At 38.2% G+C, this 24310-nt stretch overlaps 2 protein-coding genes and 3 long non-coding RNA genes across 10 annotated transcripts; 3 read left to right on the forward strand and 2 right to left on the reverse strand.

Annotated features, from left to right (window-relative positions):
- Positions 1-2527: 2527 nt before the first annotated feature.
- On the forward strand, positions 2528-4080 carry LOC129775948 (uncharacterized). Its single transcript, XR_008743041.1, has 3 exons — positions 2528-2795; positions 2919-3215; positions 3287-4080. It is a non-coding gene; the product is annotated as an uncharacterized LOC129775948 (long non-coding RNA).
- A 448-nt stretch (positions 4081-4528) lies between these two features.
- Positions 4529-16976, forward strand: LOC129775931 (zinc finger protein 728-like). Of its 4 annotated transcripts, XM_055781213.1 has the most exons (6): positions 4529-4940; positions 4994-5413; positions 5479-5538; positions 5604-6626; positions 6692-6781; positions 6846-10684. In XM_055781213.1, exons 1-6 carry the CDS (start codon positions 4821-4823, stop codon positions 8220-8222), a joined length of 3090 nt encoding a protein of 1029 aa, XP_055637188.1. In that variant the 5' UTR covers positions 4529-4820; the 3' UTR covers positions 8223-10684. The 4 variants fall into 4 exon arrangements, with proteins under 4 accessions (XP_055637188.1, XP_055637189.1, XP_055637191.1 ...); XM_055781214.1 differs by lacking the exons at positions 4529-4940; positions 5479-5538; positions 5604-6626; positions 6692-6781; positions 6846-10684 and adding exons at positions 14139-14479; positions 14539-15602; positions 15666-15758; positions 15820-16976 and having other exon boundaries at positions 5176-5413; XM_055781216.1 differs by lacking the exons at positions 4529-4940; positions 4994-5413; positions 5479-5538; ... (1 more) ...; positions 6692-6781; positions 6846-10684 and adding exons at positions 11429-14084; positions 14139-14479; positions 14539-15602; positions 15666-15758; positions 15820-16976.
- A 2248-nt stretch (positions 16977-19224) lies between these two features.
- LOC129775947 (uncharacterized) lies at positions 19225-21221 on the reverse strand. Of its 3 annotated transcripts, none has more exons than XR_008743039.1 (3): positions 20781-21221; positions 19991-20200; positions 19225-19755 (listed from the first exon to the last, which is right to left on the reverse strand). It is a non-coding gene; the product is annotated as an uncharacterized LOC129775947 (long non-coding RNA). The 3 variants fall into 3 exon arrangements; XR_008743040.1 differs by having other exon boundaries at positions 19991-20188; positions 20269-21221; XR_008743038.1 differs by having other exon boundaries at positions 20269-21221.
- A 950-nt stretch (positions 21222-22171) lies between these two features.
- On the forward strand, positions 22172-22901 carry LOC129778482 (uncharacterized). Its single transcript, XR_008743447.1, has 3 exons — positions 22172-22565; positions 22626-22750; positions 22809-22901. It is a non-coding gene; the product is annotated as an uncharacterized LOC129778482 (long non-coding RNA).
- A 214-nt stretch (positions 22902-23115) lies between these two features.
- Positions 23116-23896, reverse strand: LOC129778483 (tigger transposable element-derived protein 6-like). Its single transcript, XM_055785400.1, has 2 exons — positions 23863-23896; positions 23116-23804 (listed from the first exon to the last, which is right to left on the reverse strand). The coding sequence occupies exons 1-2, from the start codon at positions 23891-23893 to the stop codon at positions 23308-23310; spliced, it is 528 nt and encodes a 175-aa protein (XP_055641375.1). The 5' UTR covers positions 23894-23896; the 3' UTR covers positions 23116-23307.
- Positions 23897-24310: the final 414 nt, after the last annotated feature.

The following is a 24310-nucleotide window of genomic DNA, read 5'->3' on the forward strand; positions in this document are numbered from 1 at the left end:
TTTGAACACTGATCACGTAGGAAATAATAAAAGATGTACCAGGTCAGCCCACATCATGGCTTCTAGCGGCATCGGCCCATTCAAACATTTTTTACTTTTGATAATTTCGATATAGTTGTCCTAAAGAATTATTTCGATGATTTCTAAAACAAAATCCAAAATTAGAAGCAAACTGACTTTTATGATTTGTTTGTCGGTGGAGATCTTGTGTGAATTTATGGGTGTTTTGGGCCCATTTGTGACTTTTTCCGATCGTACATTCAGTTTTCGCGAATTCTTGTATTCTTTCACTGGTTCCAGGTTGATCTATTACTGCAAGCTCGACGAATCGATTTTTGCAATGTGGGCGATGATTGTCTATCTCCGATGCAATTTGAATATGCAGCGTACACCTAGGTTTTTTTACGCGGATTTTCCAATTAACGCGGTTTTTTTACGAGATACGTATCCCCCGCGTAAAAAAAAAACCTGTGTGTATGTGGAATACATAAAATAAGAGCTAATCTTCCAATGAAAATAGCCAACATTGATTTCTCTCAGGTGTATTTTGAGGGAATTTTGTTTGTGTCCGATGGAAATAATACTAGGTTGACTAAAAAGGATGCTGTGTCTGCATTTTTAACAGGCATTCGGATGAAGATGAGAATTATACTACCAGTCTCTCGTCATCTTTGCCATGATATTCACATTCATATGCAATATTCAATTTTGACATGTAGGTTTAATCAAGGCACTAGTATCACTGAAGATCCAATCGAATTGACCGATAGTGAAGGTGAACCAATAGTCTTGTCCAAAAAACTAAAAGGGTCAAGATTCTTTCTCCCCTTTATGTGTGATATAATTTGTATACCATTTCCCATATACAACATATCTGTCGCTTCCAATCAGTCTGCATAAATGTTGCGCTCACTCTGCCCTCCCTCACAACACCCACTTCCCGTTTGTGACATTGATGAGTGAACATTTTTTGTGCGAGTGTCGAGCAGGAATGAATTGTCTTTCTCAAGATTCACTGTACTCCTAATAAGTGCTCGAAAGATGTAATCTTACGTTGATCGCACTTGATCGAAGAAATTAAAAAAGAATGTATTTGACCGCAGTATTTGATAAACTCTTTCTGAAAAGAACTGGATTTGATTTGCTGAAAACACTATCTTGTTTTCTCTCTAGTTGTGCGTTATGTGTGGCGATGGTAGGTTTTTTCGAAGCTGCTACTGATTTCTATGAGTTCGGCGTTTTCGGCTTGCATGCAACGATTTTTGAGGATTTGTTTGACTTTTGCTTTCGGGCAGCCACACCAGCAGTAGCAGCAGCTTTCTTCTTGCTGGTCGCCTTCTTCACAGCAGCAAGTTTGTTTTTTTTTGCAGCAGTAACTGTTCCAAAATGATCTAACCGCTGTACAATTATAATTGAGTGGAGCTGGCACCTACTTATATACAGATTTTTGTGATTTCAATAGCTTGCTTTCAAAACAATTTTTGAGCTATTGAAACAAGTTTTTGGATCAATAAGTAACACACATATAACGCGTAGATATTTTATCTTTCGAATGAAGCGGTTATCATACCATTTCTTTCAACCGGCGAAGAGGGTTTATTGCTCAAAATCCTGTTTCTCCAATGTAACACTCTCGTTTTCGAAGCTTTGAACTTACACCCCAGTATAGAAATGAAAGATGTAGTCCGACGTCAACATTATTTTAACATAAAACGTCTTGCAAAAAAATGTCATGTTGAAATTTTCTACATATTTCAATACTTCCCCTTGGTTCACCGTGACTGGTTCGCGCTGACATAAGGGTGATCACAACAAACGCGAGCTGGCTCCTCTCTCTCAGATACAAACTAATGCCGTATCTAGATGTCGATACCTATTCGTCGTCATCGTGAATAGGTAACAGCGTTACGGTCGTTGTTAGGTCGATGTTTTTTTCGTCGATTGGATTGTGGGTTCCCGTCCCCGTTAGTTCGTTAGTGTGGGTTCCCATAATCCAATCGACGAAAAAACATCGACCTAACAACGACCGTAACGCTGTTACCTATTCACGATGACGACGTCGATAGCCAATTACTTGTAACGGCCCTTTCCGGATCTTCTGGATCTGGTAATCTCCTTCCCGGTATTTGCACAGCATTCTCGTCCTCAATGAACGAAATCAGTGGAGCCACAATCAGCGTTATTTCTTGTCACCATCGCCGTAAGCTGATAGTACTCTTTTCCTCGCCGATGGGAGCCAAACAGAAGTACATTTTTCTTGGAAAGGAAGGCATTGATTGCGCAGCTTGAAGCGAAAAGATATTCTAAAAACATCCTTCTGCGCTGTTATGATTCAACAGTAAAGCGCGAGCAGCTATTTCGCCAACGCATTTTCGCATTTGTCACTAAAAGATACGATTTGTTTTGTAAACAAATTTGTTTTTTCACGAGCAATGGTCGAACAGCAATTTTGACATTGCGGTGCACCTATAGTACAACGCCTTGATTCTGTCATATAATGTTTAAAACTCGGTCCGGTTATATAGTCGAATTCGCGTCATAGAAGGTACGGTGTCGCCACCTATGAAAGTTTCGCGTGTGAGTGAAAAATATGTAAACAAACCGTTGCATATTTTCTCTGTAATTAATATTCTGATTTCTCGAAAACTTGTACCGTGTTTATCTTACAATTAGTGGAAATTGTTGAAAAATAGTTTTTCTTAGCTGTTTCGATGTTCCGAACCAAAATTTATTGCCATTTAGTAGTGAAAAAAAGCCGTTGAAGTACACCCTCTGTCAATCTACCTGCGAGAGAGGTAAACCGAATTAATGAAATTTGATATAAAAATATCCGCTTAGTGTTCATAAAATACCTAAAATACAAAGATCTGGCTTTTATTCAATCAGTGCTCTAATATTTTTCAAAATATTTTCCTTAGAACGTGTGAAATATGGACGTCAAAAGCTGCGCAAATTGTCCGGAGAACATGCAAGTCGGACGAATTTTGCTTGGAGCTGACTCCGAACAATCTGCAAAATTCAAAAGCCGTTTCGTTTGTGTCGTCCCCGGATGTAAGCAGAGATATCGCCCCGGAATTTCTTTTCATGCCTTCCCTCCGAAAACGGACAAAACGCGGTATCTAGACTGGATCCAACGACTACGGCTAAAGGTAGAACCTACAAAAACCTCCCGTATTTGTAGCCTCATTTCACCGTGTCGAACTTCTACTCTCCAAGTATGAAGTGTAATACACGCCTTGAAGCAATAATATTATAATTTTTTTTATTATTATTTTACTTTTTATAGCAACAAGCCGTGCCACTGATCGCTTAATTCTTAGGCCATCAGCAGTTCCCGACTTGAATTTGCCACAACCTCCCATCAGCGAAGCCAGGAAAAGACTTATTGAGGGCCGTGCTGAACGTGCTGCAAACCGTGCCAAAGTTGGGGCAGCGATGGACCAGAGACATGATACACCAAACCTTTCAGATCTTGCCATCAGAGGCGAATTAATTACTTATGATTCAAAACACGTTATTGCGCATTTTGCACCAAGTTGGACTGTTTCGGCCTTTTCCATAAGTGCGAAAATACGAATAAAAGTGCGCTCTAACATCGAATCATGTTGGTGTCTTCAGCGCACTTATTCTTCGATTGATAACGAATAAGTGCGCTGAAGACAGCAAATCGATTTGATGCAAGGTCGCACTTTTATTCACATTTTCGCACTTTTGAAAAAGTGTGAAACAGTCCAACTTGGTGCAAAATGTGCAATAATAAAGAAATAAAATAAAACATACTTAAGCAAATGATACAAAACAGCCATGACGTGTTTGCACTTCCCTTTGCCAGCTTTACAGGAACACGAAAACAACCATTTGGAGAAGGAGATTTTCGTACGAATTTTTATTGTATGGGGTTCCGAGCTTGGAGATGATGACTGGAGGCAGGACGAGAAAATACTGAAGCCTTCATCGTGAACTTCTTCAACACCAACTATTAAAAGATGTCCAGCTTTGAATACTCTTTCGCCTTCGACGACTAAACGGCTTCCACCCGCAGCGTAATCGAACACATCCGCAAACTCCACAGCCACGTAGCAGGGTCCATTTTCTCCGACTGATGACTCCTGATAATGCATGAAACAAGGTCACAGAAAAACACTTATAAGTTAAATTCAGCTTAAGCTACGGCAAAGTTTTTTTCACTGCATAAGGAAAACTCATTTTCCAACCGTTTGGAAGATAAATTTTGCACACAATTATTAATTTTTATTAAAATTTAGTATCCTGAAAGTTTGTTTACTTTTTCACAAGTAAAGACAGTATCCTTTGGATGCGGTAAGAAAACGTTTTCCCCTGCAGTAAATTTATGTGATTTAACTAAATTAGCATCCTAGAGGATAGTTCTTTCGATACATACTCACCATTACGAAAATTTCTGCAAAAAACGTTAAAAACGGTGCGTTTAAAAATCACATTCTTTTTGCAATTCTTTGTTGACATTCGCTTCACGCACACAAGCTGTCAAATTCAGCTTCGTAGTCGCGAATAGTGGCTAACTTTAAACTCCATGTTAAATGTGAACACCTCCATGTGAAACCGAAATATGAAAATCTCTCATGCAGTTAGAAATAAAGCTTACTATTCTCCGTGATTTCAACGATTTCAATCCTCACAAATGATATGTTGGTAAACAAATGACGCCATATTGATTTTCATTTTGGGTAGCCTATATTCAATTGATGTCTAACCCCTGGTAATAACCTGAGACTCATAACGACAGTGACTCGAGCAGATACAAAAAAAAACAAAAGAGAAATAAATTTGCTGTGAGTGCAATGAGGGAATTTAATTTTAAATCAGAGGACAGCTGCTCGGAGGAGAATGGTCGATCTGTCCCATCTGTCCGGGACAGTGCACAATCTCAAGATATCAAAATTTGTACAAACGATGATGGAGTAAATATTTTCATCCACTACTTTGTTCCAAATTATTGATATATTGTTTTCAGTCCAAATCATTTATCTGCAAAGAATGCGGTAAAGCGTTCCGCTTTAAATCGTCTTGCAATCGTCATATATCTACCGTCCATGGACAGAAAGTGTATCAATGTAAATACTGTGACGAGGTTTTTCACCAATCTTGCAAACATCGAACACATACCCAACAAAAGCACTATGATCAACATAAGCTTGAGTGCAGTGTGTGTACAAAACGCTATCAGCTCGATCATCATCTTCGCCGGCACTGGACTGTGGAGCACCAAGCAATCCATGGTCCGTATATTAAACCTGGGGTAGAACTGTTGGAAATAAAAACTGAGATCTCAGATGAAGCTGAAAACGAAACAACAAATGGTGCAACAATGGAATCTGCAAACCGTCATGCAGTCGTTGGTATGCAGGATTTGTCGGTTGACCAGATTGATATTGTAAGTCTGTGCTGCGGAATGCTCTGGTGTATAATAACATTTAATTAACTGTATGAACTTTTCAGAAAATGGAATTCGAGTGCACACCTGCCCAACTGCAGGAAATTGAAATTAATGAAGATAAAGTGAGTGAAGTTTCCCTTAGAATGTTGTTTTTTTAAAGGATCCAACATGTTTTCATACCCCTCAGATGGAAGGAGAATCTATCCAATTTGGAGTAACGAATAACAATTTTATCGATCGTGTTAAAGTCGAAAGTGAACAAGATTGCATAAATGATGTTCCTGTAAACACGAACACTCAGTTAACCTTCCAGTCCTATTCCGTGGAAGATTGTTTGGCTCCACGAACAAATATTGGAGGGAAACCAAAACATCGGAGAAGTTCAACCGCTTCGAATGGTAACAAAAACATATCAGAGAAATCCATCAGGCATGATTGCGATATATGCAAAAAAACATTTCCCCGTCCGATAAGACTCATCATTCATCGGACGTTGGTACATGGAATTGAGGATGCTGTTAAGCCTCTGCCTCACTATACCTGTGATGTATGCGGCAAAGTTTACCGCTCAAAGGACAATTTTTCGCACCACATTAAGACGCACTCAAATGAGCGTAACTTTTCTTGCTCGTACTGCGATCGATCGTTTCTGAGAAAAAATCAGTTGGGTCGGCACGAACAGACCCATACGAAAGATAATCACTACGACGGCCAGCCTTCGAATGGTAACAACAAGTTATCAAAGAAATCTACAAGACACAGTTGCAATATTTGTGGAAAAACTTTTTGCCGTCCAATAAGACTCGCCATTCATCGGACCTTGGCACACGGCATTGAGGAGGCTGATAATCCTCTGCCCCATTGTACGTGTGATATATGTGGTAAAGTTTTCCGTTACAGGGTTTATTTGAACTTGCATATGAAGACGCACTCAAATAAGCGTAAATACTCTTGTTCGCTCTGCATTAGATCGTTTGCAAGAAAAGTTCAGCTGGATCATCACATTCAAACCCATACGAAGGATTATCGATATAAATGTCGTTTCTGTAGTTTTGGATCGCCTAGAAGGAAGGTTACGTTATTACACGAGGTAAATGCGCATAACTGTGAAGATGCGGAAATCGTTTCGAATTCCACACTTGAAGACCCCGAATCGCATCATAGTAACGAGTCGAACGTAGATGGTGGGTTAGTTGATCAGAATAACATTGTAAGTCTATGTTGTGGGATACTCTGACAATCTATAGTAATCAATCAACGAAATGAACATTACAGAAAACCGAATTCGAGTGCACATCTCCTCAACTACAGGAAAATGATATTGTAGAAAAACCGACCCACTTGAAACAAAACCAGGAGTATAGTGTGAGTTCCTCTGCTTCTAAAATGATTATATTTACAGATTTAAAGAGGTTTTTATACTTCTCAGGTAATACACCCAGATGTTTACTCTAACCAATTTGAAGCCAAGAAAGACGATGTTTTCAATCGTGTTAAAGTCGAAAATGAACCGGGTCTCACAAATAATGTTCCTGTAAATACCAACACTCAGTTAATCGTTCAGTCAAGTCCCATGGAAGACTATTCGGCACCGAAAAAAGGACATCAGAAAAGATCAACAGCTTCGAATGGTAACAAAAACCCAGCAGCGAAACGTATCAGGTATAGTTGCGACAACTGTGCGAAAACATTTGACCGTCCGATCAGACTCACCGTTCATCGGGCCGTTGCGCATGGAATTGAGGATGCGGCCAATCCACTACCTCACTTTACGTGTGAAGTATGCGGTAAAGTTTATCGTTACAAAGTGGATTTTTCGGAACATATGAAGACGCATACAAAAAAGCCATCGAATGGTGACAAACACTTACCAAAGAAACCCACCAGGCATAGTTGCGACATTTGTGCGAAAACATTTAACCGTTCGTTAAGACTTGACATTCATCGGGCATCGGTACACGGGATAGAGGATGCTGATAAACCTCTACCTCGCTTTACGTGTGATATATGCGGTAAAGTTTGCCACTACAAAGCTCACCTTGCGACGCATATGGAGAAGCATTTGGAAAGGGCGTCGAAAAGTGACAAAAAGAAACCCAAAGGACATAAATGCAACATTTGTGAAAAATCATTTTACCGTCCGATAAGACTCGCCATTCATCGGGCGCAGTCACATGGAATCGAGGGTGATGATAATCTACCTCGCTATACCTGTGATATATGCGGAAAAGTTTACCACTCCAAGGATTATTTTTCGCACCACATGACGACGCACTCAAGTGAGCGTAGCTTTTCTTGCTCGTACTGCGATAAATCGTTTGTGAAAAAAGTTCAGTTGGATTATCACACACAGATCCATACGAAAGATTACAAATATAAATGTCGTTTCTGTGAATATGGATCAACTGTGAAGAAAATTGCGTTATCACACGAGGCGAGGGTTCATAACTATAAAGATGCGGAAGCTTTGGCATTGTCTCTCCCATGCACAATTTGTGGTAAGATCTTTTTCTCCCCGGTCAAGCTTAGAATCCATGAGGCGGAGCATAGAAACGAAAGGAACATAAAGTGTGAGTTGTGCGATAAGAAATTCAACAGTAACCTATATATGAGGGCACATATGAGAAATGCTCATCTGAAGAATATCGGTGGGAGGCAGGTTTCAAAGAACAGCAAAACTATTGAACTTCCGCGATCCGATAAGCCTCTGGTGAAAACGCTGACGAATCCGGTTGAGAGGTCAGATGTAATGAGGAATAATGATAATAACAATTTGTTGTCTACTGTCTCCCAGTCGAAAAGTTGAAAGAACCAATCCTCTCCGATTCGATATTTCCATGATATTTTGTATGGTATTTTCGGTGCACCGACCAATTTTTCAGTGTAAATATACGTCGAAACAATTTTTTTTCTAACGTCAATGTCAGAGGAGATGTCCCCAGCAAATTTTGTTTCCGCTGATAAATTTGCCAGAAAGTTCTTGATTTGGTAAGGGATTTGCAGCTGTGGACATGGTGACACTTTCAGTCAGCTTTGGTTTTGTCTGGCGCTGAACCCCCTCAAGAGAAACGGTCATGACTATAGGGTAAGGTATGGCAACGGCGCCAATGGAGAAGTGATACATACCTCTTACATGGACGATCCCAAGGTCTACGATGATTCACGTAAGCGTCTAGGTGTAGATATAAGCAGGAACATCTGCATGAAGCTCGGCCTCGACAAGTGTCGCTGCGTCCATCTGCTGAAAGGACAATTCACCGAATCCGGAGGCTACCAGGTCTATGACGACGGGTTGATAGAAGACATTGTTCGCGGCGAATCTTACAAATAACCTGGATTCCGACAGCTCACTGAGATTCGCCACTCCGATATCAAGACGGAGCTGCGAGACAAGTGAACTGTGTTCTGAGGACTTTCCTCGATGCGGGGAACGAAGTACGCACGATCAACAAATTCGCCGTTACACTGCTGATCTCCAGTTTTGGAGTTGTCAAGTGGAGCAAAACTGACCTAGAAGACCTTGAGAGGAGAATGAGGAAAGCATTCAAAGAGGCCGGAATGCGCCATCCTCAATTGAAACTGGATAGAGTATCACTACCACGTAAAGAAGCGGTCTTGGAATTGTCGACATTTCTACACAGTGTGTTGCCTAAGTACGACAACTGCGCGAGTACTTCGCAGACCTCGTCAACCAGTGGAGAAGACTGCAGCTTAGAAGCAGTAGGCAGTGCATGGTGTCCACCTCCATCATCTGGACCGGTCACACGTCGACAAGGCCGCACGCGTGGTGTACTCACTTAAGTAGTAGAAGCCGACACGATAGCCATCTATGACAGGATAATGCCGACAATAAACTGCAAGCGGTACACCTCGCATCAAGACGATGATGACATTGGCCGTTGATGACATCAACCAAGTGAAAACATAGAGAATATTATGGGAGGCTGTCCTGTTTCGGCCAACGCAGTCTATATCGAGCGCCACAACAACGTGGCCCGTATTATTATCGACAACTGGCGCTCCGATGTGGTCATTAGAAGACAACGTATCCAACTACCGATACCTGCCTGCTCCTGTCCTGGAAAATGACCGTTTCAAGATGTACTGGGATTGCACTGTTCCGACCGACCTCTCAATCCAACACAACCGTACAGGAACTCAAATAACTGTGGGGTCTGAGGGAGGTCCCAAAGATTGTTCCAATCGTTCTCTCTGGAACTGGAACTGTCCCGGAGAAGTGCTTGTGGTGTCGAATATGGAGTAGGAATTGACCGGCAACCAAAAGTCGGTCATCCTTAGCACCTGCGCGATTCTCCGACAATTCCTCGGTCGGATTAAAAAGCACGAGCATGAGGATACGTGCATTCCGCAGAGCCCAGTCCCCCTTAGGCATTCAGAAGCCCGGGGGCAGGTGAATATTCTGGCTAGGTTCGTCTAGTGAACTGCCCTGGTTTGATTTTGTTTCCGCGTATGATGAACTTGCCCTAGTTCAATTTTTGCTCGCGTGTTTTTTTCAGGTTCTACTTTTCTGTTTATCGTTATATAAACAATCGCGCGCAGAATCAGCACAAGGAAGCGTGCGCCTATGAATTTAGCGCGAGCCATTTTTTTGTATTAGTAAATAAGAAACCAAAATTATAAATATAACGATTGTTAAAAGCATTCGAGCCAATCAGGCTCGGGAGAGTGATACACAAAATTTCTACCGCGCCGGGCGCATTTATTTTATTTTACCCGAAAGGGCCCCGTTGGGTGTTTGTCTAATAATTAGCATGTCGTTCTTTTGGGCGGGGTTTTTTGTGTTTTGTCTCGAATTAATGCAATATCGATTTCCCGTAATTTTCGTCGCGATAGACATTCAAACCTAGGTAGTGCGGACTGAATCAAAACGGCTGTCAAAAAAGATCCAATTGAAATGTCAAAAGAGATCCAACGATCAGGAGTGTTATTTTTCTTATGATAATCAACACTATAAAAGAGGTATTGTTGTCAAGGGCCAAAATAATTAAAATTATAAAATGAACGAACTACATTTTCCCGTTAATTGTTTAATTAACCATTGCATCTCTGAAAGAGCATCTCAGTCTTTCACTAAGCAACGCATTTTTAATGTCCTCTCTCTTTGACATAACGTTTTTCCGAACGAAATAAAAACAAACGAAGTCAAAGTCACGTAAATGTTTACTCCTGCGATTTGAAAATATTCGATAAAAAGTGGAAGGAAGAGATGCCAGATGATTTTAAAAAAAAAGTCTGTAAAAATATGTGAATGTCTGTTAAAAATGTGGAAAAGTCTGTAAAAGTGTGCAGATCTATAGAAATGTCTTTTAACGTTAATTTTCACATATTCATTAATACTCTGTACATCGCGATGCACGTAAGATTGTATTTTGTATACATATACAGCCATTCCATGCCAAACCAATATAGTGGTTCTCAGATCTTCGTCATAAGTGGTAATTTTGTTCTTTATCGCAAAACATTAAACTCGTGTTTTTTTATTTTTTTCATTCGGGTGCCCATTTCCATTTTAGGGTGATCCAAAAAATTATTTTTTCCACTTTTCCCAAAATGACTTTCTTCAAAAATTTATAACTTTCGAACCACTTAAATCGGTTAAGTGGTTCGAAAGTTATAAATTTGATCGACATATCAAACACATATCAAATGTGATCGACATATCAAATTGAAGCCAATGAGCTTTAATTGAGAAATATTGAACTTGCAGATAATATGGATCCTATTTTCGTAATTATTGATTGTAGTCGTTTTTTAATGTTTTCATGGCTTTGGACTTGGGGGCGCTATATTTTTTTATATGTTTTCTTGAAAGCTGAGAGTTTTTTTACATAAAATATCTCAATATCAGAGATGCTATTTTTTTCGTTTTTGAAATATTCAGAACTAATCGATGGTTCGAAAAACAATTTTCCCCATTTTTCCCACTACAAAAAGTCATAACTTATGAACTATTGGACCGATTCATATCATCGACATATAAAATTGAAGCTGACGAGTTATTTTTCTTTGAAAAAATATTACTTTTGAGAAAAATTTAATTTTTGTTTTTGTAATTATTGATTGAGTTAGTTTTTCATAGTTTTCTCGGTTAAAGATAGGAGCGCTCTATTTTTTCTTATATTTTTTTATGGAAAGCTGAGGATTATTTACCAAACATATCTCGACATCCGAGATGCTGCAATTATCGTTTTTAAGTTATAATTTTGTAAATTTAACATGTTTTAAGTCTTCGAACAATATTCATATGTGACTAAACTAGACCTATGCTACTAGAATCCAATCTTCCCGCAAGTGTGATATTTTTCAAATTATGCTTATTGGCTTCAATTTAATATATCGATCATCTAAATCGGTTCAGTAGTTCAGATGTTATGATTTTTTGCGGAAAGTTATTTTTGGACAAAGGGGGAAAAATGATTTTTCGAACCACCGGTTAACTTTGAAAAAATCATATCTAAAAAACGAAAAAATAGCATCTCTGATATCGAGATATGATATGTAAAAAATCCTCAGCTTTCAAGAAAAAGTATAAAAAAATATAGCGCCCTCTAGTCCAGAGTCATAAAAAAATAAAAAACCACTACAATCAATAATTACTAAAATATAATAATTTTTTCGCAAGTTAAATATTTTCCAATAAAAGGCTTTGTCATTAGTTTCAATTTTATATGTCGATCATCTAAATCGGTTCAGTGATTCAAAAGTTAATAATTTTCATTTGTCATTTTTGGGAAAATGTGAAAAGAAATTGATTTTTCGGACCACTTAATAACTTATGTGTTGTAAGTGTGTTTAAATATTTCAACGATCTACACATACATACGCGCTGTTAATTTTTATAAAAATCAGTATTTCTTCGTTGATATATTGGACATCCACCAAGGCTTGCGGTCTTATCGTTGATGAAATTTATAAGAAAATGCAGTGTATATTTTCCATCCGCCATGCAAGGCTATACAAGTTTTAGATCACCACACGGCCATGAATCATGTCTGTGGTTACAATATCGAACAGTAACCCATATTTCGTCATAAGCAGACCCGAAAGCGAATGTAAGTTGTTGAAAATAGAATGAAAATTTTTATTCGATGTTGTTAAAATACTCAGAAGACATAGTCCTGACCCTAACTTAACTATTTTTCAATAAATCTCCTTGCATTTCAGCAAAACAATCTTATCTAGAACAGAATATAATTATCAGAGACAATTTTCGTTCAAGATTTTTCCTTACCTGCAGAGAATGAAATTTTTCATTAATTGTGAATAACCGTATACTCTCTTTCGTCTGTAATGATGTCAGGGCAAAAGTACTTATGTGTGTGAGTTCCAAACTAAACTATGGAAAAATGTCATATGGTGAGTGAAATATCTTTGATGTGATGAATAGAGCCTCTTATTTTTTCAAAAACCTGTGAAATATTGTTATATCCAAAAAGTCTACAACAAAAATAAGTGTTTTACAGATATGTCTGTAAATTTACAAACATGTTTGTAAATCTGGCATCCCTGGTGGTCTGAAAATTTATTGCAAGAAATCGCTTGAAAACATGCATGAATTTGCTTGAAAATGAAGTGGATTGAGTCCGCACCACTTAGATTCAAACCAGTACCAAAGACGGCGCCGCACTAGTTAAGAAGTGAGATACGTCTGCAAAAAAAAAGATCAGTACAAATATATCAATTTATTATTAATTTATTTGTCAAAAAGTATCAAATATTTGACTTCGGTCAAACAGTGTATGAGCACCCATAGAACTCGTAGTTCTGACACTTGCTCTATAATTCTCCCCTTAATCCTTAAATCCTTTAAATCCAGAACCACAAATTATTGATACTTTCTATTTTTAGTAGTAAACTATAGAAAAAAAAAACATTGAATAGTTCATTTTCATTCATAATTTTTATTTTAAAAACATGTTCATTCCGCATGAAAAGCAATTATTCTTCTACGTTGCCCTAAACTAGTAAACGAAGCTCGATGCCGTTAACGCGGATTGCCACTTTCGCTTCAGAGAAAACGAACCCGAAGCTCTATTTCGAATGACGGAATACATTCGAATCGACTTGCAATCGGTTTGCAAAATTTATTTCCATTCGGATAATTTTGATTCAATCCGTTCCTAGAATAGGGTGGTTATACTACATTCATAGCAATTTGCTACCCTCCAGTAGTTCAAAAGTTAATGATTTTTTGAAAAAGTCATATTAGGAAAAAAGTGAAAAAAAGGGATTTTTCGAACCACCCTAAAACGAAAATGGTCACCCTAACGAAAAAATAAAAATATACGGGTCTAATTGTTTGCCGATTGAAAACAAATCTACCACTTTTGAGGAAAAACGGAGAAGTACTATATTATTTTGGCATGGAATGGCTGAATATATGCTGATCTAATTTCAAAAACACCTTGATCGATATCGGAAAAGTCTTCTCTTGAATCTGTGACGTCCTCTAAAACTCTAGAGATGTCTTGCGAACAAATGATCATTTTGGTCGTTTTGATCGGTTGGTTTTTCCCACTGTGCCATTATTGGCACATTGAAACGCCTACGTTCCCATAGTGGTCGTATCCCAGTGTTTACAAGTGTCAAACGTAAACAAATTGTTCACAGTTCAAATTTTCGTAAATACTCTGCGTTTAAATCAGTAGTAATCTATAATTCTTGTGCCAAAAACACTTTTTAACTTCATAACTCATTACAGAATGGGTTCTGCAGCGAAAACTGCACATAAATACGATGAAGCAGACATTTCCCGCTGCATGGAGTTGGTCACTTCTAAGAAATGGACACTGTACGCAGCATGCAAAGCTTATGGCATTCCTCAATCTACCGTTCGCTACCGGCTCAGTGGTAAGTGGACCACAAAAGTCCGGAGAGGGCCATGTACTGTTTTTACAGGAGAGGAAGAACAGAACCTCGTGCAATACTTGATAACGATGGAGAAGAAAGGTTTTCCGGTAGTTAAGGAATTACTCCTGCATAAAGTGAACACTTTCTTCAAAACGAATGCTCGACCCAATCCGTTCAAGAACAATGTTCCAGGTTAGTATTCGTTGCATTAAGAACAAGTGAAAAAATCATGAACAGCTTGTCGATAAAAGGTCGAAAATGGCTGAAAGGATTCCTTCGTCGGCATCGTGAAATCACTTTCCGCACGCCGGAAACTGAGTCATCTGCCAGTTCCGAAGTGAAAGAGGGTGACATTCGTAGATGGTTCTCGAACCTAACATCATACCTTGAGGAAAACAATCTTATGTCAGCTGCATCTGATGCAACCCGCATATACAACGGCGATGAAACGCCATTCTTCCTACATCCACAAACAAAAGCCGTGCTAGTTAGCCGTGACAGCAAGAATGTATATGAAGGCGAGCATGCAGATGGTCACAAAAACATAACAGTAATGTTTTCCTTCGGAGCAGACGGATCAGTTGTACCTCCAGGAGTTGTTCTTCCTATGCAGCGCCTATCTGTGGAAGTTTTACGAAAGTTTCCCAGAGAGTGGGGTATTGGCAAAAGTGCAAAAGGGTCGATGGATACGACCAACTTTATGCTATACATTAGGAACGTTTTCTACCCACATCTTCAAACGAAAAAGGTGCAGTTCCCAGTGCTGTATTTCGTGCATGGTCACTCCTCACACACGACTGCGGAGGTTGTCGATCTTTGCTTGGAGTTGGGTATTGTGTTGATTGCTTTATATCCAAACACCACGCAAATAGCTCAACTAGCTGATGTCATTTTTAAACCTTTGAAGAGTGCCTTGAAGATCGCTGTATCGGAGTGGCGGATGGTAAACGGAGGTGACAATCTGCTTTTGGAACACTTTCCTGGCGTACTGCAAAATGCTATGAGCGAAGGAATCAAAACGACCAGTGTAAAGAACGGGTTCAGAGTTTGTGGATTATTCCCTTTCGGTCCTGATATTGTTGACTCTACTAAAAATAAGAAATATGATCAAGAAGCTAAAACTCACCCATCCGATGATAGTGTTAGTAAATATGATATAGCCGGCCAAAGTAGTTTTGAAATAAAAACGGAAATCGCAGATGAAGATGAACAATACGGAGTGGTTGGAACTGTAGAGAACGGACAGAACGTAACATCAGAACCGTCATTGAATGTTGATACAATACACGATTTTTCGATTGATTCGATTGATATTGTAAGTTCATGGTGAAAACAGTTTTGTTTCTATACTAATTAATTGTTGGCTCCAAATTTCTAGAAAAGCGAATTTGAATGTACATCTCCTCAACTACAGGAGACCGGGATTGAATCGGAGGTCGTCTGCTCAAAATTCAACCAACAGGACGTTAGTGTAAGTTTGCTTCATCCTCTCAAAATGATACTTTTTATACGTCCCTACCGATCATTTTTAGGCCTCTTCAGAAAAATTTCCAACGTCACATGAAGTATTCATCAAAGTAGAATCGAACACCTTTGAGGCCTTGGATAACGATTCTGAAGAAAGTATTAAAATTTATAGGGATTGGGATCGCACAGATGATGTTCCTGTACAAATCGATACACAGCATCCTAAGAAACCCCCACCAGGAACTCGAAACGAGATTAAGGAACAACCTCCGGAAACCCCAAAGAAAGCGATCAACCACAAATGCGAAAATTGCAAAAAATCATTTTTTCATCGGAAAAGTTTGGTTGTTCATCGGACGAAGGTACATGGGATTGAGGTGGACGAGACGCAACTTCCGAAAAGACGTCCGAGGGTTTGTACACCAAAGGCAATGATCAACTACAGTTGCGAAAATTGTGAAAAATCGTTTTATCATCGAGGAAAATTGATTGCTCACCGGGCGGAGGTACATGGAATCGAAGATGGAGATATATCATTTCATCATTTCACTTGTGATGTATGTGGTAAAGTTTACCGTTGTAAGAATAATTTTTTGTATCACATGAAGACGCACAAGAATGAGCGTAGCTTCTCGTGCCAATACTGCGAACGATCGTTTATAACGATGCTCCAGAGAGATCGGCATGAGCAAAGTCATACGAAACAGTATCCTTTTAAGTGTCGTTTCTGTGATATGGGATCAGCTTCGAGGAAGTGTATATTTGCACACGAGGTAAGGAAGCACAACTAGCAACGGTAGAAACTTCAAGTGCGAGCTGTGTCCAAAAAAATTCAATAATGCTCAATATCTGAGGATTCATGTATCACACCTCCATTTGAGAAAACGGGAAAACACAAATGAGATGAAGAAAAGAGAAACTACCGATCTTAAGCTAGCTAAAGTACCGAATCATGTTGAAAAGTCAGATGTAGAAAGCAACAGTGATAATAACTCTTTACTTATAAGTTCGGTGGCTTCTCTCCACCAATCAAAAATGTGAAAGGTCATTGACATAGTTGTCGTCCTAAATGTATGACTTGTTTTGTTCGGATCGGAGAAAGAAACTTCCTCGATTAAGATTAACTAATTAATTTAACTTTTCAGCCGATCAAAGCTGTAATTTATTCTATCATTTATAAAAATTCACATTTCAATTGTAATTTTTTTCTCTACAATTAGTGTTCCTTTTAATCCTTTTTCCTCTTCCTTATTTCTTTTTTCCCTTATCTACTCTGTAGGTTCGAACCTACAGTTTTTGTTATACGTTTTCTCCAAATACTTTTTCCGTGTGAATGTGAAATTTTTGTTTGTTGCACCTTTATGGCAAACATGATTTTAAAGTTTGTATATTCGATAAAAATTTATGCATACATGATTTCTATGCGTAATTTCTTCAATTCTATTTCGAATCTAAGTCAGCTCTATACAAACACCTACTCTGCATAGATTTTCTGCTGGCAATAACTTTCCACTTCTCTATTTTCTTCTTTTGGCAACTCTACACTTAGAAAAATCCCCGGTCGAAAACTACCAAATACATTTGGTAATGCAAAATTAGTAGAATGTACAAATTTTTTGTACATTTTGTCAACAAACCCGCATCCCTACAAGAGTTTAGTACATTTTACTCGATAACATTTGTAAACCTGAATAATGTCATATCTGAAAACTGGTGAGAAAAACGCGTATTAACCATTTTCATTGTTGCCATAATGCAATACGGAGGTATAATATGGATATAATTCTGATACGTGCATTTTCAGCAGGAAAATGTAGCCGATATTGGGCTTACGATTCATGGTTTTGCTTGACATACGTGTTTATTAGTACGGTCGAAAATTACTATAGATTGGTATTATTTACCAAAAAATTCGTTATATTTACTAAATATTTCTCTCAGTGTATCTCTCATTCTCAACCTGTTCATCCTCTCTTTTTTGTCTGTCAACCTTGGGCCCTATTATAGAAATCGAGGTGATAAGAATTTTGCTCGTTAGCTCTGTTTTATTATTACATAAATCGAGCTATTCGATAGCACCGAGCGAGTGATAGCTATCGATGCAAGTGTCATAATTTTTCGAGTTGTTTGGTTCGCTTGTTGCATATCTTCAGATAATTGTTTTGTTTTGGTTTGCGTCCTTGATATTTCCCTTTGGGAAACATTTCAGAAACGCTTAGATATATGCAATTTTAAAACACATGTTCGTTTGTTTTGATCAGTATTTGTTTTACGGTGCTGCCAGAATAGTCTATACAAGGTAATTGTACAATCCAGCATTATTTATATAAATCATGTTACAAATTTATAATGCAAAACCTACTTCCAGCGTATATTTCAGTGGCTAAAAACGAATGGACAGACAAATCACCAGCAGTTTGAACGACTCGTTGAACCAATAAAAGCGAATGTAAACATTGCTCGAGGTTTTTGTGGAGGCAGTTCAAATAGAATGGGAGAAGTGGTAGAAATTCAGTGAGGAGCTTAATGCACTGAGACCATCAATGCGTGTTGGTTCAGAATGGCAGAAAGTAAGTGTTTCTTCTACGATACATATAACTTCATAAGTAAATTTTATCATATTCTTTGAATTACTATCAACCGAATTTCCTACCTAAAAAACGCTTATTCCTGCTAGCGTACATTATTACGGGTTACTTCTGTCAGAAATTTTCTTTTTTATTGCTATACTATACCAAACTTTCTATACCATATGCTAAAGCTGAAATGTCTTGCAAAACACTAATGATTTTTTTTTAATTTACAGATTTGGATTAACATGATGTGAAGGGTAAAGGAAACACTAGCACACAATAAGAATTTAGGGCCACAGATGGTGGCCCAATACAATAAAGCTATTGACGCCGCTACAACAAGAAATCGACGCTAAAAGAGAATTACATGCAAAAAAATTGTTTTGCTAAAAAAGTGGAATTCATGCGTGACTTCTTACGGAATTCCATAGATTGCAGTTGTGAGAATACATGAAAAAGTTCATTTTCTAATAACTGTATTTTTTGTAAAGCAAATTGTTCCATGATGTCGCTTTTAATGCACACATTCATGTATGCATTATGCTTACTAAGCTTCATTCGTTGAGGGAATATCAGTTTTCGCCAAAACATAACCATAGTAGCACTTTTGGAAATATAGATATTTATAATTTTCATAACAGATGTCTCAAAAAAGATTTGGCATCCTTTCTATAGTGCTTTGTGAAGCATTTCAAACTCGTTTCAAAATATTTCAGCACCAGCACTGACATTCGAGCAGAGTAAGAAATCGAGCAGTTTTCCTCGATTTCTATAATTCCAGATTTTACTCGGTGTGATAGTGATAGTGATTGTATCGAATCCTCGGGCCCTATTATAGAAATCGAATCGAGGATTCGATACAATCACTATCACTATCACACCGAGTAAAATCTGGAATTATAGAAATCGAGGAAAACTGCTCGATTTGTTAGCAAGCTCGAATGTCAGCGGTTGTGATGAAATAGTTTGAAATAGCTTGAAATGTTTCACGAAACACTATAGAAAGGATGCCAAATCTTTTTTTGAGGTATCTGCTATGAAAATGTATTTCCAAAAGTGTTAATATGGTTATGTTTTGGAGAAAACTGGTATTCCCTGAACGAATGAAGCTTAATAGGCGTAATGCATGCATGGATGTGTAATAAAAACGATATCATGGAACAATTTGCTTTACAAAAATATAATTATTAGAAAATGAATCTTTTCATTTATTTTCACAACTGCAACCTATGGAATTCCGTAAGGAGTCACACATAAATTCCACTTTTTTAAGGAAAACATTTTTTTTAATGTAATTCTCTTTTAGTGTCGATTTCTTGTTGTAGCGGCGTCAATAGCATTATTGTATTGGGTCACCACCTTTGGTCCTGAATTCTCGCTTGTTGTGTGCTAGTGTTTATTTACTTTTCACCTCATGTCAATCCAAATCTGTAATTTAAAAAAAATCATTATTGTTTTGCCAGACATTTCAGCTTTAGCATATGGTATAGAAAGTTCGGTATAGTATAGCAATAAAAAAGAAAATCGCTGACAAAAGTAACACGTACTAACATACGCTAGTAGGAATAAGACATTTTTAGGTAGGAATTTCGTTTGATAGTAATTCAAATAATATGATAAAATTTACTTATGAAGTTATATGTATCGTAGAAGAAACACTTACTTTCTGGCATTCTGAACCAAGACGCATTGATGGTCTCAGCGCATTAAGCTCCTCACTAAATTCCTCCAACGTTACCTTAACCTGGATTTTATTTGAACTTCCTCCACAAATACCTCGAGCAATGTTTACATTCGCTTCCATTGGTTCAACGAGTCGTTCAAACAGGTGGTGATTTGTCTGTCCACTCGTTATCAGCCACTGAAATAAGTGCTGGAAGTAAGTTCTGCATTGTAAATTATAACATAATTAATATGAATAATGTTGGATTGAACAATTACCTTGTATAGACTATTCTGGCAACACCGTAAAACAAATACTGATCAAAACAAACGAACATGTGTTAAAAATTGCATATATTCAGCGTTTCTGAAATGTTTCCTAAAGGAAAATATCAGGGACGCAAACCAAAACAAAATAATTCTCTGAAGATATGCAACAAGTGAACCAAACAACTCGAAAAGTTCTGACACTTGCATCGATAGCTATCACTCGCTCGGTGCTATCGAATTGCTCGATTTCTATAATAGTAAAATAGGTCTAACGAGCAAAATTCTTATCGCCTCGATTTCTATAATAGGGCCCCTCGATTCGATTTCTATAATAGGGCCCCTTGTTTGTTTACTATCATATCCAAGGAGCTGGAATTGACAGGTGGTTCGTTTTCGACAGTATGATGATAAGGCATGGAAGATGCGGGAGGGGATGAAAAATGACAGCGACTATTTTTGTTTATAAACAAACCAGGACCAATTTTCATGCTACTTAGCGTTTTCTGCACACCAACAATTACCTACGCTGGGCCGGTTTCAATCGAACTTGCTGTTGTGTTTCACAACCCACACGATCAGGTGAGTCTCCAGATGAAGCAGCAATAGCCGGGAAACGACATGCCTGGATATCCGCAGCGTACCGCTGCGCTCACTGGGTCGTCAACGACTAATGTGATCAAAGTGAATGGAACTAATAGCAGTACGGTACAAGCCCGCCGGTAGTGGCTCTTTCATATACCCACTAGCACAACTCCAACAATCGCTGAATTGCCAATCCCAACAGCAACGGCAACAACCCTCACGTCCCGTAAAACAGCAATGAAGGCAGCAGTCACCGAAACACAACAATGATGCCGTAAACAAGCAAACACAGCGGTATGCACTCCTCATTGCATGCCATTTGTTATCCTCTTTCTCGGAAACTCTAGCCGTTCATTTGGCCGCTGTCAATTCGAACTCAAGTAATGGCTGAACAGCAATTCTAACATAACGTTCCACCTTCTTATACCCGCCTTGATCATATCCACCCTTGTGGCACTTGATTTACCGTGCGGTAGTAGATCTGCAGTGCTCCCAACAGATTTTACATATGCTACAATTAATATGCATCAATAGGGTGGCATCCGCATACCACGTGGACAACTTTAGGGGGAGTAGAGGTGACGATAATGTCCACGCTTGTCCACGGTTTGGATGGAGGGGGTTAGATAAAGTCCACGTGGGCAGGATAAATACACATTTTGAAAAAAACAGCATCTACATCTGCATTAAACAATATATGAAAAGTATTCTGCATTTCCAAGATGTCTATCCGTATTTTTCAATAAAAGGATTTAGCTCTCTGATAGTACTGCCTAGTAATACAGTAATTTACATTTAATGCGACATTTTTTTAATTGGACATACCTGTAATGCGACACGTTTAATTGGACATGTTTACATCTAATTGGACAGAGGTGAATCCGCACTGACAGTGGTTAGTGTCGACGTCTGGTGGCGACTTTCAATTTGGGACAAAACTCGATAGTGTAATCTATATCAGATTAGAAGGCACGATGCCAGTTTTGAAATAATAAAATTTGAATGAAAATTTGTACACCATGTTAATTAATTACTTGAAACACGTATTTTTGATTCTTATTTAATCGATTGTCTATACACTTCTGATATTTTGACTGAAGCCTTTCATTATATATAATATAAAATTGTTCTCAAACACGATTTTCGTATGAGGTTTTTTTACCCCATGTAAAAAAAGTGTATTTCATTTAAATAGAATACTAATTTGGTACGAATAAGTTAATTTTTATTCATAATTTTAATTTTGAAAACGTTCATTCCGCCTGAAAATTAATTACTATCTTGGACGCTCCCAAAATCATGAAACGAAGCTCAGTGCCGTCAACGCGAATATCAACAAACACAGCACAAACGAAAAACAGAATGTGAAAAACAAGTTAGAACCAGAGAAGAAAAACATCAAAATGGACTCAGAATAACATTTTGATAAATCGTGGTGAGAGTGTTCTACAAGTGGCTGACGAAACGGGCCTTCCACGGTCGACAGTTTACGGAATCGAGAAGCAAGAAATAGCATTGCGGTATTGCAAGGCGTTGGTCAACTAAACTATCCCCTGATTTCGAGATAATAATAGGAAATATAAAGGTAGAGAAACCAGATGCCGAAATCGACACAACTATCGTTAAGGAAGAATATGATGTGAAACTTAACAATACGAATGCAATCACTCAGCCCATGGCGCCGAAGAAATTAACCAAGAACATTCATAAACTTATCAAAAAAGGTTTAGATGGATATTTTAATGTTATTTCCGCATGTTCTTATCTATATTAATTAATTGCAGCATCAAAACACAAATCTTATTTACGATATGGATTAAAGGATGTTCAAGTGCGTCCGCGGAATAATGAAACAGGGAAAGCAATGTGTATATTGTGTGTTGAAATGGAGGTTGCAATTTATAAAAAAGTTGAATAAAGTCAAATATCTAATCGGAAGTCTCTAATTCGCATCTCAATTTTTACAGGATTGTCATTTTCGCTGCAGAAAAGTGGAAATCATGTGTCACTTGCCATCTGTTTGTGAGAAACGCAATATCCCATATTGCTATACGCCGAGTCGGTAGACTTGGGAGCAGCAGTGGGTGTGAAATGAGGCACAGTCGCAATACTAATCCGAGAGCAGCCCGATTATCAGGAACAGTTCGATAAACTAAAAGTGAAGAATCAATGCCGTCAACACGAATATACCATTGTGCGAGTTTTTACAACACGATAAATTTTTAGGAGTATTTTCAACCATTTTTCCAATCAAAACAATTTATGGTGTTACAATCAATCATTTTGTATTTTTGTTATCATGCCATATACTTAATTAAAATTCACTATTGTTATTCGTCAAGAAGGCGAATAATTTCATTTTCATATTCGTTTTTTCATTTTTCGGCTTCCACTAATTTACGGTCATCACCAACAGCAATAAGAACATTTTTGAGTACATCCATGATGCTGATAGCCTACTTATAATCATTGCGTTTTTCGGATTGACTGCTCCAAGAGTACATATAACCGAAGTACTAAGATCACCCTCAGCACTTTCGTTAGCATCGCAATCTTGCTCTTCATGGTCGGCCTCGAAAAAGTCACCACCAGAGGCTTGGCCAATTGCTCGTCGGTATATATTTGCGCTACATCTATGTTGTCTGAGTTGCTTAGCCACTCTTGAACTTCTTCTTCGGTCAGTTCGTAGTTTGGATCAACGAGTTGCACTACTTTAGAAAGCAACACGCGGGGGTCACTTGTTGGTGAAGAAATTGTGAAATCCTTGAACGAGTTATAGTTTTGATCTTGACTTAAGAGATTGCGCCAACAGTTAGCAATCGTTTCTGGAGTTACAGTGGCCCACGCATCAGTCGCTAGTTGAATAGCATCATAAAGGCTAAATGATTTGATAACTTCTGTAACTGGGCGATCGCTGTCAGTTTCTAACAGAACACGGCGCAGAAAATTCGATTTATAGATAACTAAAAAATAAAAATAATATTCACTAACTTGGACTCGAAAATGTAATGACATTATTACCCTTAAAAGCATTGATGATTCCTTGAACCATAGGCTGAAGAAAGTGTGTCACATTTGGAGGAAGGAAGATCACCTGAATTTCTGCGTCATCCACTTGAAACTTATCTTTACTGCAATGTGTGGTGCAATTATCTAGAATTAGAAGCGCATTAGTCGGTCTATTCTGTGCAGCTGCCTTCCGTTTGATCTCAGGAACGAAAACGGAGTAGGACCAATCAGTAAACGTCGCACTAGTTTGCCACGCTTTCTTATTTGAAAAATAGTGTATCCCATCAGGCACGCCTTGCGTTTTAAAGCACCTAGGATTTGATGCGCGGCCAAGCACTTGTAATGGTAATTTGTGGCTACCACTTGCATTGCTGCAAGGTGTAATTGTCAGTCTCTCCTTCAACGACTTGCGTCCGGGTGCAGTTTTTTCGCTAGAACTAACCAATGACTTTGTAGGCAA

The sequence above is a fragment of the Toxorhynchites rutilus genome, chromosome 3 (genome assembly GCF_029784135.1).
Source record: "Toxorhynchites rutilus septentrionalis strain SRP chromosome 3, ASM2978413v1, whole genome shotgun sequence".
Taxonomy (NCBI): Eukaryota; Metazoa; Arthropoda; class Insecta; order Diptera; family Culicidae; genus Toxorhynchites; species Toxorhynchites rutilus.